We start from the raw sequence: 13,826 nt of genomic DNA, 5'->3' as shown, positions 1-13,826 counted from the left end.
CAGCATCGCTGGTCTGACCTCCGCGCCCTTTCTTCCCCGTCTCCGCGCAGCTACGAGAGAAGCAGGCGCACGTCGAGAAGGTGGAGAAGCTCCAGCAGGCCCTGACCCAGCTGCAGTCGGCGTGTGAGAAGCGGGAGCAGATGGAGCGGAGGCTGCGGGCCTGGCTGGAGCGAGAGCTGGACGCCCTGAGAGCCCAGCAGGTGAGGGCCGGGGTGTGGCCTCACTCCACGCAGGGAACCCGGTGGGTGAGCACAGCCCTCTGCATGGAGGACACAGAGGGAGGTGGCGCCCCGCCCTCAGAAACCCCCAGTGCCCACTGGAGTGATGACAGGTGTCCTCCCAGAGCGTGGCTGCCAGCCTGGCTGGGGCGGGGGATGCGGCTCTTGGGGTCCCCACAGAGGACGTCGCGCTGGCCTTTGAGGGATGAGCCTGTCGAGCTCTGGGGTGAGAACCTCGGAGGCACGGGAGCGCGAGTGCGGAGGGCTGGGCGTGAGACGGCAGGCGGGACCAGACCCAGCGTGTGTGGGCACCTGGCTGAATTGGCAACAGGATCTCCTGCCGTCAGCTGAGCGCCCACAGCCGGGGGGTTTCTGAGCCGAGAGGAGTGTGGAGTAAGGGGCCAGGAAAAGCCCTCTGGTGGATCAGAGACTGTCCCAGGGGCCGTCGAGGCCAGGGAGGCCAGCCCAAAGACCGCCGGTGTAGTCCAGGGTATGGTGACACGGGAGCCCACGGAGGAGCCAAAGGGAAGAGCCAGCAGGGCTGGCCCAGTGGGATGTGGGGAGGAGTGTACAGAGGGGAAGGAGAGGAGGGGGTGGGGTCAGGGCCATTCCTCACGATCGCGTGGGCCCGGCACCCGTGGCTTTCACCACTGCTTCCCTGCTGGTGGCAGCTGACCCATGACTCGGCTCTGAGTCGGCGTGGAGGAAAACCCAGCCCGGGTCTGTGTGGCCACGGCAAGCAGGAGGGAGTGTGTTTGGACTCTGGCTCCACCTGAGCATGTCCATCATTAGCAGGCGAGGGGTGTACTCTGAGTCGGGATCCCCGGGAGAGGATCGCAGGGCTCCATGGAGTTATCTCCTGGGCAGGGCATAGTGGTTGTGGTCAGAGCACTTGAAAACACTCAAGGGCATGCCACTCAGCTGTCAGCCCTCAGGCGGGGCAGGCCTGGGCAGCTCTGCTGGGCGCGTGCCCTTGGCTGGAAGAGGAGGCGTTAATGAGACTTCCCAGAACCCAGGAAGCCCAGCCCAGCCTCACCGACTTCTCGACGCAGCTGATGGCTTGTGTCTGGGTTTCTGGTGCTTACAACCTGCACCTCACACCCACCCTGCCCTGGAGCCCACCTTCAGCTGTTCTCTGTGACTCAGCTGTTGAGAGCTGGCCTCTCCCACTCGAGGGCAGGGCTTCTCTGCTTCTGGGCACCGTGCTGGCCCTCGGTGGACATGGGCGTGTCTGGTGACCCCACGGGCATATCTCCGTTCTTAGAGCAGGGAAGTGCTTTTCAGTCCACATGCCATCTCCACCCTGCAGTCAGAGGACGTCTCCTCGGCTCTTCTGTTTTGAGGGCTGAAAACCAGGCTCTTCTCCATCGTCCCCGTGCAGCAAGAAGAAGCATGCAGTTGGAATTCTTTGAAAAATACTGTGACTGCCACAGAAACCGTTCAGTGCAGGAAGCCTCGCACCCAGGCACTGTCCCCACAGGCCAACGAAAACAGCCTTCCTGCCGTGCCTGTGGGCTGCAGACAGACCCGAGCAGCCCTGGAGGAAGGCATTCCAGAGCTGAGGCTCTTCAGGACACTGGCTCTGCTTGCATTTGGGCCTCTCCCTGGGAGCTGAGCCCCTCTGGGCATGGCTGGCGTGAGACTGAGGAAGGGAGACCAGCTCGGGGGGTGCACAGAGCTGCGATGCCCAGCACCTTTCTTTTTATGTTTATTTTCATTTCTTTCTTAGTCGGGGTCTCTGTCACCCATACTGAAGTGCAATGACACGATCATGGCTTTCTGCATCCTCGACCTCCTAGGCTTAGGTAATCCTTTCACTCCAGCCTACCAAACGCTGGAAATACAGGTGTGCGCCACCAGGCTCAGTTAAACTTTCAGTGTTTTGTAGAGACAAGGTCTGGCTATGTTGCCTAGGCTGGTGTCTAACTCATGGGCTCAAGCAGTCCTCCCACCTCGGCCTTCCAAAGTGGAATTATAGGCATGGGCCACCGTGCCTGGTCCTAGTTTGCTTTTGTTTTGTTTTAAGAGACAGAGTCTCACTCTGTTGTCCAGACTGGAGTGCAGTGGCATGACCACAGCTGGCTGCAGCCTCGAACTCCTGGGCGCAAGGGATCCTTCCTCCTGCCTCGCTCCTAAAGCAGCAGGAGCGTCTCTTTAAGAGAAGCTTTTTTAAAAATGAGATTGGGCCAGGCTCGGTGGCTCAGCCTGGAATCCCAGTGCTTTGGGAGGCCGAGGTGAGTGGATTGCCTGAACTCACGAGTTCGAGACCCACCTGGGAAACTTGGCGAGATCTCATCTCTACAATAAATTAAAAAAATTAGCCAGGCTTGGTAGTGCATGCCTGTAGTTCTGGCTACTTGGAAGGCTGAGACAGAAGGATCGCTGGAGCCCAGTGGGTTGAGGCTGCAGTGGCCGGGAGCAGCCACTGTACTCCAGTCTGGGTGACAAAGTGAGACTCCAACTCAAAAAAAAAAAAAGAGAGAGAGAGATTGGTCTGTCTCCTGTGATAGGAAATGCACTCTGGATTTTTCTGTTGTTTTTGGCTACTCATTAAGAAGATAAGGACAGGGCAACCCCCTTGGGCCCCCTCCCACTGTGGGAGCTTTTCTGTCCTCTCAATAAATCCTACTTTCAAAAGAAAAAAACAACAACAACATAAGTACAGGTCGAGTAATCCTTGTGCTAAACGCTTAGGACCAGAAGTATTTGGGATTTTGGAGTTTGGGACTTGGGGTCCTCGACCTGTATCACGTTTTCTTTCAGTACTTTATTTTCTAGTTTTACCAGTAAGAATGCATCATCTCATAACCAGAAAAGGTAAATGTGTTATTATTACCCAAACCATCCACCCAAAATATGTTGAGTTTTTCTAGTTCCACGTGGCAGATCCTGTGAAGGCTGAAATTTGCCCAGACTCGTGTCTGGAGCCAGTGGACAGGGCGGGGGCAGCTCTACCAGCCTCACCAGGAGTGCCTGGAGTCCACGCGAGAATCCAGGGTGAGCTGAGGAGCCCGGTGTCTCAGGGAGGGGAGTCCAGGCCTCTCTCGCCTCCCCATCCTTCTCCACCCTTGAGCAGCTCACATGCCAGTTCTCAGCACAGACGTGGGCAGCCTCGGGAGAGAGTCCCACAGTCCACGCCACCGGCTCCCTCGCCCCGGTGTCAGAGAGTCATGTATCTGTCCCGTTAGAAAGCATGCTGCGGTCACCCTGAGCCAAGGCCCGCCATCTCCACCCTCATCAAAATCGTGAGACCAACCCCATGGCCTCGCTGCTTCCCATGGGGCATGACTCCAAAGAGATTTGGGGGAGGGTGTCTTAGAGCACTTGCTGAAGCAACGCCTCACACAAGAGCTCTGCCCTTCGATGGACACCAGGACTCAGCCGAGCCTCTCTGCTTGCTCTCTCTAACCACACAGAGCTCCCGAGTGAGCTCTGGCTATTCTGGGGTGGTGCCCTGAGTCCTTCCAGAAGGGGGGTACACTGGTGTGAGCCGAGTGGCATGGAGTCGTGCATTGACTCCAAATGTGGGCTCCAGGCTCAGAGCCACCGGGGCTGAATGCTGCCTCCTCCTGCCTGAAGAGTAGCTTTGAGAAGACATCCTTCTAAGCCTTGATGTTCTTGCCTGTGACACGAGGCAGATGAATCACGCTTATCTCATACTTGTAGCCACAGGTAAGATCTGCACAGAGTACGGGCTGCAGTGCCTGGCACTCAGCAGCTGATTCGGAAAGAGCCGCCCTCGTCGCTGTTCTTACTCCCATCATTACCCTCAGAGTCATTGGAAGGCTCAGGGCATTCCTGGCACCCTCTCCCAAACTCCACCCTTCCCCAGCTTCTCCAGTGGCCTGAAGACAAGGCTGGCGGAGGTGTGGCTGGGGGAAGGTTGGGGGAGGGAGCAGGATCGGTCAGGCCAGCAGGACCAGCAGGAGACACTCGCAGTTGCTCTCAGAACGACTCCTGTTGTCGCGGTGATCTCCCCTCCCCAAGGGAAGGTGAAGTCATGCTTCAGCATCCGCAGACGCTGGAGGGAAGTGGAAGTCCAGAGGGAAGGGGGAGGGAATGCGCAGTCTCAGGAACGCACCATTCATCTTTTTCAAAGAGCGCAAAGTAATTTTTGCATCGGACTCCACAGGAGTCCTGCGATACAGAAGAGGGACGTCTTTTAAGAGGAAAACAAGGCTTGGGGACCTCAAGGGCCAGGGCAAGGCTGCATAGCTCATCGGGTGCTCCTCCTGTGGGAGCACGCTGAGGACGAGGGTTTCACCTGTATGTTCAAGGCCGCGTCCCCGGCACGTGGGCCACGTTGGTCAATCCTGTTGGCGAGCTAACTGAGTGGCAGAAGCCGGCCCACCTCGCCCTCCGTTTGCACTTCTGGCTACCACACCTCCCCCTTGGACCTGACTGGCTCCTCCCCTTAAACGTTGACGTTTGTGCATTTATTTAAATGACTCCTAGCAACCTGAATTAGGGGCTGTGAAGAGTTGTCATGACCTCATCATAGGTCAAGAGGATTCAGCAAAAATAAGCCAGCAGAGATGGGAGCAGAAGGGATGAGACAGAAACTGACAAGCATAGATGGCAGCTGAGTGAGGCCGTGGGAGCCTTTTCTTGGAAGGTTGCTAAAATAGGGAGGCCTTTCATCTCGGTGGACTGGCTTGTTTGTTCTCCTGCCTGAGTCTGGGTGCCTGGCCAGTGGGGTCCGTGGCCTCCGGGGCAGGTCAGGCGAGGACTGGTGTGTGCCTTCCGCTCTGTTACTGCGTTTGGTCACCAGCAGACCACCACTCCGAGGATGGCTCATCTTTGCAGCTTTGAGGAAGGGAATGGAAATGCGTGGTTGGCGAGAGCCCCTGGGCCCGTCTGCTCCCCTCTCTCTTGTGGGGTTGGCCTCCACAGCTCAGCTGCCCAGTGGCTGCTCCTGATCATCCCAGCCCTCTCCTTGTCTTGGGCTGCGCGTGGTTCCGGGTGGCGCGTTCACAGACCTCGTGCTGTGCCTAGTCACGGGGAAGCATGCGGGGAGTGTGTGTCCCAGGACGTGGGCACGCGGGCGTGAGGCGGCCCCTCCCCCGAGACCCCGAGACAGCCTGGCTCCGTGGCCGGGCTGAAGTCAGAACCCCTCAAAACCCCGGGTCCTGCCCTGTGATCTGTGGAGGAAATGGTGGACCTGAGATGAGGAAGGAGAGTCTTGGGTGTGAGTGTCCTCCGCTGTGGGTGGCCAGACAAGAGCCCCTCACCTTCCCTTGCCGACGCGGGTGGAGGGAGCCGGCACTCCTGCCCTCCTGTGGACTCCAAGTGGACTCACTCCCGGGTCTCCACTCCTGGGCCTCCGAGGCCCCGCCCCAATCTGCAGCTGGGGGCCGGGGGCTCAGGGCTGCTCCGCTTCCTTTGCCTTTCCATGTCTCCAGCCTCAGGGGCAGCAGCCCCTGGAATCATGTCCCTGAACTCGGGAGGCCAGACTTCATCCCTGGTCTCGCTTTTGGTGTAAATTAACTGCCAGACACCAGGCCAGCTGCTCTGTGCCGTGCGGGATCCCTGCGCCCTGGAGCCAGTGCGCCTGGCCCTACTGGGCAGGGTCCTGGGCCCTGGACGCCTGGCCCCGCTGCCGATGAGCTGAGCCATCACCCTGTTAAGGTCGCCTCCCAGAGTGTAGTCTGTCCTCGGCACAGCCGGGGTGACGTGTCTGTGGCGCGGAGCTCCGTGAGAATGCAGTGGAGGGATCTGGAGGTGAAGTGGCACGGCGTGTGACATGCACAGTGTGTGACGTGGCAGGTGGCGTGTGATGTGGCATGGCGTGTGAAACGTGTGGCCTGGTGTGTGCCACGGTGCAGCCTGTGCTGTGGTGCGAGGAGTGGCGTGGCGTGGGGCCTGACCTGGTGTGTGCTGTGGTGAGGTGTGTGACGGGCACCAGGTGTGGCGTGGCATGTGAGGTGGTGTGTGCTGTGGTGTGTGACGTGGCACAGCGTGTGGCATGATGTCACGTAGTACGGCACAGCGTGTGGTGTGTGACGTGGCACTGTGCGATGTGGCGCGGGGTGTGACCTGAGGTGGCATGGGACGTGGTGCCGTGTGTCACGTGGCTGGTGCGTGACATGGCACGGCGTGTGGGTTGCCGCGGGACCGGGGAGCGCGTGTGCTCCATGTGGGCAGCCGTGCGGACGGGGCCGATAGGGCCGGAGCGTCCAGAACCGTGTCTGTCCCTCCAGAAGCACGGCAGCGGCCCGCCGGCCAGCGTGCCGGAACACAGCGCCCCGGCCCTCCTGGAGCTGGTGCGGGAGAAGGAGGAGCGCATCCTCGCCCTGGAGGCCGACATGACCCGGTGGGAGCAGAAGTACCTGGAGGAGAGCGCCATCCGGCACTTCGCCATGAACGCCGCCGCCACCGCTGCGGCCGAGAGGTGAGGCGGAGCTCGCAGGCTGGAGGCGCAGTGAGGGTCGGCGCAGGCGGGCGTCAGGGAGGCCCAGGGGCCCTGGGAAGGAGGCCCAGTTATCCCGCCTCCGAGTGTGATCCCTCGAGGGTGTGGCGGGTCGGATGCTGAGAAAGCTGGGCGTGCTGAGGCAGCGGGGAGAGCTTGGCCACTTATGCGGACCCTGGGGCACCCCAGTCCTGGTTCTAGGCGTTTGTCTTCAGGAAGTTTTCATGTAAGTGCCTGAAACCAGCGTCCAAGGATGCCCCAGTGTTGTTGGAAATGTCAACCCATTTAAAATAGCCTGGGGCCATCTAACAGTCAGCGTACATCCACCCCGTGGAACACTGTGTGATCGTTAGGAAGGATGTTGTGAATGGATGATCTGTGACTTGTGGATGCCAGGTCCATGTCATGTGCTGGACGAGAACATATAATCCACCTAGCAGCCCTGAGCACAGGTAATATTCTCCTCCTTGTCCAGGTGGACGAAATGAGGCCTAGAGAGATGATGGGTCGGTTCTGAATCACCGGGAGACCGGGCCGGGCCACATGTTGCCACATCTGCTTGACTCAGAACCCGAATTTGCTCAGCTTGAGATTGTTTTCTGCTGCTGACAGTTTTCACCTGTTGTTTGCCTTCTTTTTGAAGGCATGCGGCCTTGTTCTTCCTTTAAAAATTCACAGAAAACGTACAGTCAGTCACAAAAACAACCCAAATATGTTGAGATCTGTGCTGTCTGAATGAGCACGGCAGTTTCCCCTTGCTCTGGGCTGCTGGCCTCAGCCACGTGCTTCATTGCTGCTCACGTTTGGCAGCCGTGGGGGGGCCAGCCCAACCCCTGGCTGCCCCCAACACGGCTTGCTTTCTGTTGGGAATTCACCAGCATTTAGGGCAAGTGTATTTGGAGCGCGGTCTCAAATTTCAAAGGAGCTCCAGAAATCCGCATGACAAAGGCTCTTGTGGTGCCATTTGGGTTGACAGGGCATGAGCCAAGAGGTTCTGGAGACAGTTGCATGTTGCCTTGGGCTGGGTGATTTTTGATGAGTGCGAGAAAGTCTGCTGGGATGGAGGGGCCAGCTGTATGAGTCGCGCATGGACTCTGGGGTAGGGAAGGGCCCCAGCCGTATGCCCAGAGGCTAGCTCCGGGAGCTGGAGAAGCAGTGCCACCGCATGCGCGCGCAGGCTGCCAGGAGGACCTGCAGACCCAGGTGACCACTCGGAGTCAGCTCTTCGTGCTTGGCAGGTCGTCAGTGCGTATCAGTGCTGTGAGGAGAGACAGCCACAGCGTCCCCCTGAGTGAGACTTGAGCAGGGTGCGCTAGGCGGAGCCCGGAGCCCGGATCCCAGGGTGGAATTGGGCAGGAAGCTGCAGCCCAGTCCAGCCCCTGCACAGTGAGGGTGAGACCTGGAGGGCTTTGGGCCCGACCGAGTCTTCCAGAATTGGAGGCTCCGTTCCCAGCTTCTGGTTTTCCAAGCGAGCAATGGAGTCACTGGTCTCTCCTGGGGCGGAGGACGGGCCACCCTGAAGTCCCAGGGGGGTTTGGCCCCCTTGCCAGGGCTGGCCTTGTGCCCCGCTGTCCACGAACGCCCGGGCGTCTCCTTTCTCCCCGGGGCTGGAACGGAAAGAACGCTGCTTGGGGAGGCGGGATACCTGCTTTTGAGGTGTCTGCCTCTGCTGTGTGTGTGTGTGTGTGTGCGCGCGCGCGCGTGCACAGCGGAGGGAGAGGAAACATAGCGCGCCTGCATGCGATCCCAGACGAGCCCTTGTGAGAGTCACTGGCTTCACATGTGAGATGGAAACGCTGACCTTGATGAGTTAAGAACAGGGTCCTCTGGCTGAGGAGGCGGAAGCCCCAGGCAGTGTGAGCTGTTACCTCGGAGGGATGACGCAGGCCTCACAGATCGCTATGTTTCCACTCCTGTTGTCTATTCGATGAGATGTGTGTGGGTTCCCAGGCCCAACGGGGCCAAACGGGGCCGGAACATGACATCAGAAGCGGGGCATGAACGGCTCTGAAGCAGAGACCCCGCGGTGGGCATGGGACAGAGGTGGGGCGTGAGTGGCGCCAGTCAGACCCCAGGCACAATCCCCCGCTCGTGTAACTCTAGGTCCACCCGTGCAGGAGGAAATGGCCCTCACCCCGGACGGGAGTCATGCAGGGCTTACCCAGCCCTGCCACTCCCCCTCCTGCCCACTTGGTGTCCTGGGTGGAGGTGGGGGTCCCCGGCGCCTTCCCGCCTTCCCTGCCCCGTCCTTTGCTTCTTCCGGTCTCTGCCGGACAGCTGGAGCTCTGCCCGTCTCCTGGCAGCCTCTCCCTCCGCTGACTGGGGAGGTCGGGCGGGCAGTGGTGCCGAGGCTTGGGTGCGCAGCCCAGGCTAACATCATTTTTGGAGAGCCTCTGTAACTCGAGCAATTTACTAAGAGCAAAAAGGAAAATGTAGCATCTTTTCACAAGGTTGAGATTCTGAGCTCTCGTTGGCAAGACGCTGACGGCTGCAGGCCCCTTGGTAAAGGCGGCGCCTTCTGGCCGTGAGCATTGCGACTCTCCAGTCAGATGCTTCCTGCGGACAAGCGACGGTGTGAACGCAGAGAGCAGCTTTGCTCGCCCACCGGTGTCGCCATCTTTGTGCGTCTTCATGCCGTGGGTAGGAAGTTCTTGAGGTTGAGCTTTCCAGCTACGTGTGAAACGTACAGCCTTCAGAGCAGTGTGATTTTTTTCAGAGTTCTGTGTATTTACTAAGTTGTTTTCATCGAGTTGTGTCTGCTGCCCTTCCTCGCCAGTATACACATGGATTGTTAAATTTGTCTCCAGCTCCAGGTGAATCCTCCAAAAGTAAACTGACTGGGCATGTTCCTAGCCACTAATTCCCGTGCTGATGACTGTCCTGCACCAGAGGGTGAATCTATAATTTTGTAAGATGCGTGGAGATTTTCTTTGCCTTCTGCAGCCTCGGCTTCATGGTGTGTTTTCAGCCACGGTGTGCAATTTGGGTCCACATTCTCACATGTGCCCCCTTGCTCATTTATCGCTGCATCTGCGCCGAGTCCTTCTTCACGAAGACAGATGAGGCTTCCAGGAGTGCAGCGTGGCAGTCGAGGGCATGGGTTTTGGAGTCACAGCCCGGTTTGAGTCCACCCACATGACTCACTAACTGGGTGTTTCCCGAAAGGTCCCCTGTCCCTGGATTGCTCGTCTGTAAGCAGCGCTCGTGAGACCTTCTGACAAGTTGTGAGAACTCAAGAGAGGCTGTGTCCTGTACTCTGCCCAGGCCCTGCATGAAATCCATGCTCGTTATTGGTAGCTGTTGTGGAAAGGGGTGAACAGAGGTCCTCAACTCTGCTGTTGTTGGGTGTTCAAGAAAAGTGCTTTAAGTTTTCAACGATTGTAGCATTGGAATGTGAAGTTAGAGAGGTATGAGATATTTGGCTAGATCGTGTTCTATTAATTTAGTGCTCGTGGAATCAGACACAACACTGTGTCTTTCATCTTGAGATTTTCTAGTATTGGCCAGGTGTGGTGGCTCATGCCTGCAATCCCAGCACCTGAATTGTTGAGGCTGCGGCAGGAGGATTGCTTGAACCTGGGAGTTCAGACCAGCCTGGAAACATAGTGAGACCTCATCCCTACAAAAAGAGAGAGAGAGAGAGATACTACTTTCACTTAGGTGATGCAGTTATCCTTTTTTTTTTTTTTTGAGTCAGAGTCTCACTCTGTCGCCCAGACTGGAGTGCAGTGACCTGCTGGGCTCTGGCGATCCTTCCGCCTCAGCCTTCCGAGTAGCCGGAATGACAGGCACGTGCTACCACGCCCGGCTGATTTTTTGACTTATTGTAGAGAGGAGGTCTCACCAAGTTACACAGGCGGGTCTCGAACCCACGGGCTCAGGCCATCCACTCACATCAGCCTCCCAAAGCGCGGGATTACAGGCTGAGCCACCGAGCCTGGCTCAGGCATCTTATTTTTAACTGACCATTGTTAGTTTGGAGAAATTAAATTGCAAAAACAATGACAGGAATGGTCACCCTTGGCCGGTTGGTTTTGGTTGTCAGGGTGTGCAGCCAGCCTGGCTTTTAATCTCCCCACGTCTGCCCTCCCCTCACTCTGCCTCCCCTGAACTTGTCAAGGACAGAACATCTGTCCTCATCTTCCGCCCCGGGACCAGGCGTGTCCGTCACGCTGGCCTGACCTGGATCCTAGGCAGGGCCCCTGAGACGGAAGCGAGACAGAACGCAAGCATGAAGGAAGGCCTCCGCCGAGGTCCCGCTGTCCGAGGGCACCGGGCTCTGGGTCCGGTGTACTGTGAGGGGCTGAACAGGCGCTGCATGTGTGACAACAGAAGCAAACCTGTCACGCTGATTAGAGAAGCGAGCCAGGACACAGGCGAAAGAGTGCCTGCCTGGAAGTGCTGTGTGGGTCCGCCAGGAGCGGGCTGGACATCCAGGAACAGTGAGAGGATCCTCCAGTCAGCAGAGGAGACCACAGGTGCCCAACCTGCCACGAGCTTAACACCCAGCGACGTTCAGGGACACGTCGGGGATTTGACTTGGGAGTTGCACTGTTTCCCTTAGCTACGGTCTTGATTCTGTCCAGGGTAGGCAGAGCACTGGCCAGGACTGGGGAGCAAAGGCGGGTGCAGGGTCTGTGGAGAGGATTCTTGGCACGCCCGAAGGGCCGCCTCTCCCGGGCCCTGGCACCGGCGGAGGTTGGGGGTAAGCTGGGAGTGGGAGGGGCGGCTTGGGCGGGGAGGTGAGAGCGGTCTCTGCAGCGTGTGGAGACAAGCAGGAAGGCTCCCTGCGATGCGCGCATGTGCTGTGTTGCCAGGGACACCGTGGCCGCCAGCCACTCGCGGAACGGCAGCTATGGCGAGAGCTCCCTGGAGGCCCACGTCTGGCAGGAGGAGGAGGAGGTGGTGCAGGCCAGCAGGCGGTGTCAGGACATGGAGTGCACGTAAGGGACGCCCGACCTCGCACCTCAGACCCCGCCACGCGGGCCCTCCACCCGCACAGGCTCGCTCTGTCCTGTTCTGCACGGCTGCAGAAACTCTCCCCACCCGCCAACGCCCTGCCCTGGGGGAAGGGAAAGATCCCAGCCCAGCGAGCGTGAGGGGGCTGGTCCGGAGCCCCGGGGGGAAACTGCATGTCAGCTGCAGGCGTTAGGATAGAGACTGAGTCCGTGGCAGAAGAATTTGGATCCCATGTCATTCCGGGTGTCTGTCTATACAACCTTCCAAGTGTTACATGCTGGAAAGGAAAAACAGATCCTATTGTGAAGGGTCAAAGTTTTGAGCCAGAATTTATATATTCCAGCCCAAAATAAGGAGCTTACTTGGTGAATGCACTCTCTGATGGGCTGCCCAAGATTTCTGGCAGGTGTTTTTCGTTTTGTTTTGGTTTTTGCATTGGAGTTCACTCCCTTGCCCAGGCTGGACTGCAGTGGCCCACTAATGGCCACCCCAGTGTGGACCTTCTGGGCTCCGGCGATCCTTCCACCTCCAAGGAGCTGGAACTACAGGTGCATGCTACCACGCCCAGCTAATTTTTTGATTTATTGTAGAGATGAGGTCTCACCAAGTTGCCCAGGCTGTTCTCAAACCGGTGGGCTCAGGCAGTCCCCCTCACCTCGACCTCCCAAAGTGCTGGATTGACAGGCTTGAGCCACCACGCCCGACCCAGGTGTTTTTTAGCATAAGTCCCCCTTGACTACCCCAGATGTGAAAATGGGACTGAGACATCGAGCCCCAATAGGCTCAGTGAGTTACTACCAGAGTCCCAAGAAAAACTTGGGTGTTCACAAATAGAGTAATCGCCTTCCAGAGGACCTGGCTGTCCTTTTGGCTTTTTTCTTACAACATAGAGAATTAACTTGAGTTGAAAGCTCACCCTGCTGGAGGCTTCAGAGTTTTGTCATTCCCAAGACACTCCCTCCCCTGGTCCCAGACCCTCTAAGTGTGGTCCCTGAGCCCGCCCTGGTCACAGAAGTCCTGGAGGAGAGCCATAGGACTTCTAACTACTCCTCCCCGCTCCCCGAAATCCCAGCACCTTCCGAGGTGCCAGGCAGGTGCACCCTAGGGATCCACCACAAGAGATGCTATCTTAAGCAATCTGGAGACCACACGTGCTGGACTCCTTGTCCCTGAACCACAGTGGAAGCCCCTGGGGACAGCCTGGGAGATGTGTTTCCCGTCTTTCTGACCCAGTGGCTTTTTACTGAGGCTGTTTTGTTTTGTTTTACAGTGGTCTTTTTTTCTTTCCTCTTTATATTTTATTTTAAAGATGTAGGGTACAGTTCAGGATTAGGTATTCAAGTGGTCATCACACAGGTAGAGCTTGGGCCTCCCTTTGTTCCCCACTCTGCCTGGTTTGAGATCGGGTACCCTTCTTCTTGATGTTGTGTCCCCACCCCCACCAGGCAGTATCCCACTCCTGCCAATCCCTGACTTATAGTGTGATGGTAAATGTTCGGGGGCCGCTTATGAGTGAGAACATGTGGTCCTCTGTTCTTTGTTTCTGTGCTAGAGCACTGAGTATGAGAGACTCTGAATCTGTCCAAGTTGCTGCGACGTCCATATGTTTGTCTGTCTGCCCTGCTTTATGTTTTACAGCATCAAAAATCTCCATGCCAAAATCATCGAGAAGGACGCCATGATTAAGGTCCTCCAGCAGCGGTCCCGCAAAGATGCCGGGAAGGCCGACGCCGCCAGCCTGCGGCCCGCCCGCTCGGTCCCGTCCATCGCCGCGGCCACCGGGACCCACTACCGCCAGACCTCTCTCACCAGCAGCCAGCTGGCCGAAGAAAAGAAGGAGGAGAGGACCTGGAAGGGGAGCATAGGTGAGCCTGCCCCGTCCCCGAGGAGCAAGGCCACATGGGAGCCCTGCTGCCGTCAGGAGATGTGGAAACGCCACTGGATCGCCCTGCTCTCGGCTTCCTTGCCCACAGAGAGCAGAGGGCAGTCGGTCGTGGCAGTCAGCTGGGACAGGGAAAAGCCCTGTGTGTGTTCTAAGGGCTGCTCCCTGGCGTGGCAGCTAGCCAAGGTCAACTCGTGTTGTGATTACCATCCGTGGCTGTGGAAAGTTTAGGTGACCTCACGATCAAACGTCCTGATGGAAGAGCCTGGACACGCCAGGCTGCGCACTTGGCTGTTCTCAGGCCACTTGCTTGGCTTACCTCGGTTCCGTGTTTGCAGGGGGGGGACAGCTTCTGCCT

The 13,826-nt window shown here is 57.9% G+C and overlaps 1 protein-coding gene across 1 annotated transcript in view; it reads left to right on the top strand.

The window, feature by feature from the left end:
* The window catches only part of AMOTL1 (angiomotin like 1), a 46,013-nt gene that overhangs the window by 28,015 nt on the left and 4,172 nt on the right, over window positions 1-13,826 (top strand). The window contains exons 9-12 of the mRNA XM_021713255.1: window positions 51-200; window positions 6,419-6,609; window positions 11,445-11,570; window positions 13,225-13,451. Coding sequence (XP_021568930.1) covers window positions 51-200; window positions 6,419-6,609; window positions 11,445-11,570; window positions 13,225-13,451 — 694 coding nt within the window. The remainder of the gene's footprint in view (window positions 1-50; window positions 201-6,418; window positions 6,610-11,444; window positions 11,571-13,224; window positions 13,452-13,826) is intronic.

This window comes from Carlito syrichta, unplaced genomic scaffold, assembly GCF_000164805.1.
Source record: "Carlito syrichta isolate Samal-C Ts95f unplaced genomic scaffold, Tarsius_syrichta-2.0.1 Scaffold92597, whole genome shotgun sequence".
In the NCBI taxonomy this organism is placed as follows: domain Eukaryota; kingdom Metazoa; phylum Chordata; class Mammalia; order Primates; family Tarsiidae; genus Carlito; species Carlito syrichta.
The sequence above is the reverse complement of the archived record's forward strand: the minus strand, read 5'-3'. Positions and strand labels throughout refer to the sequence as shown.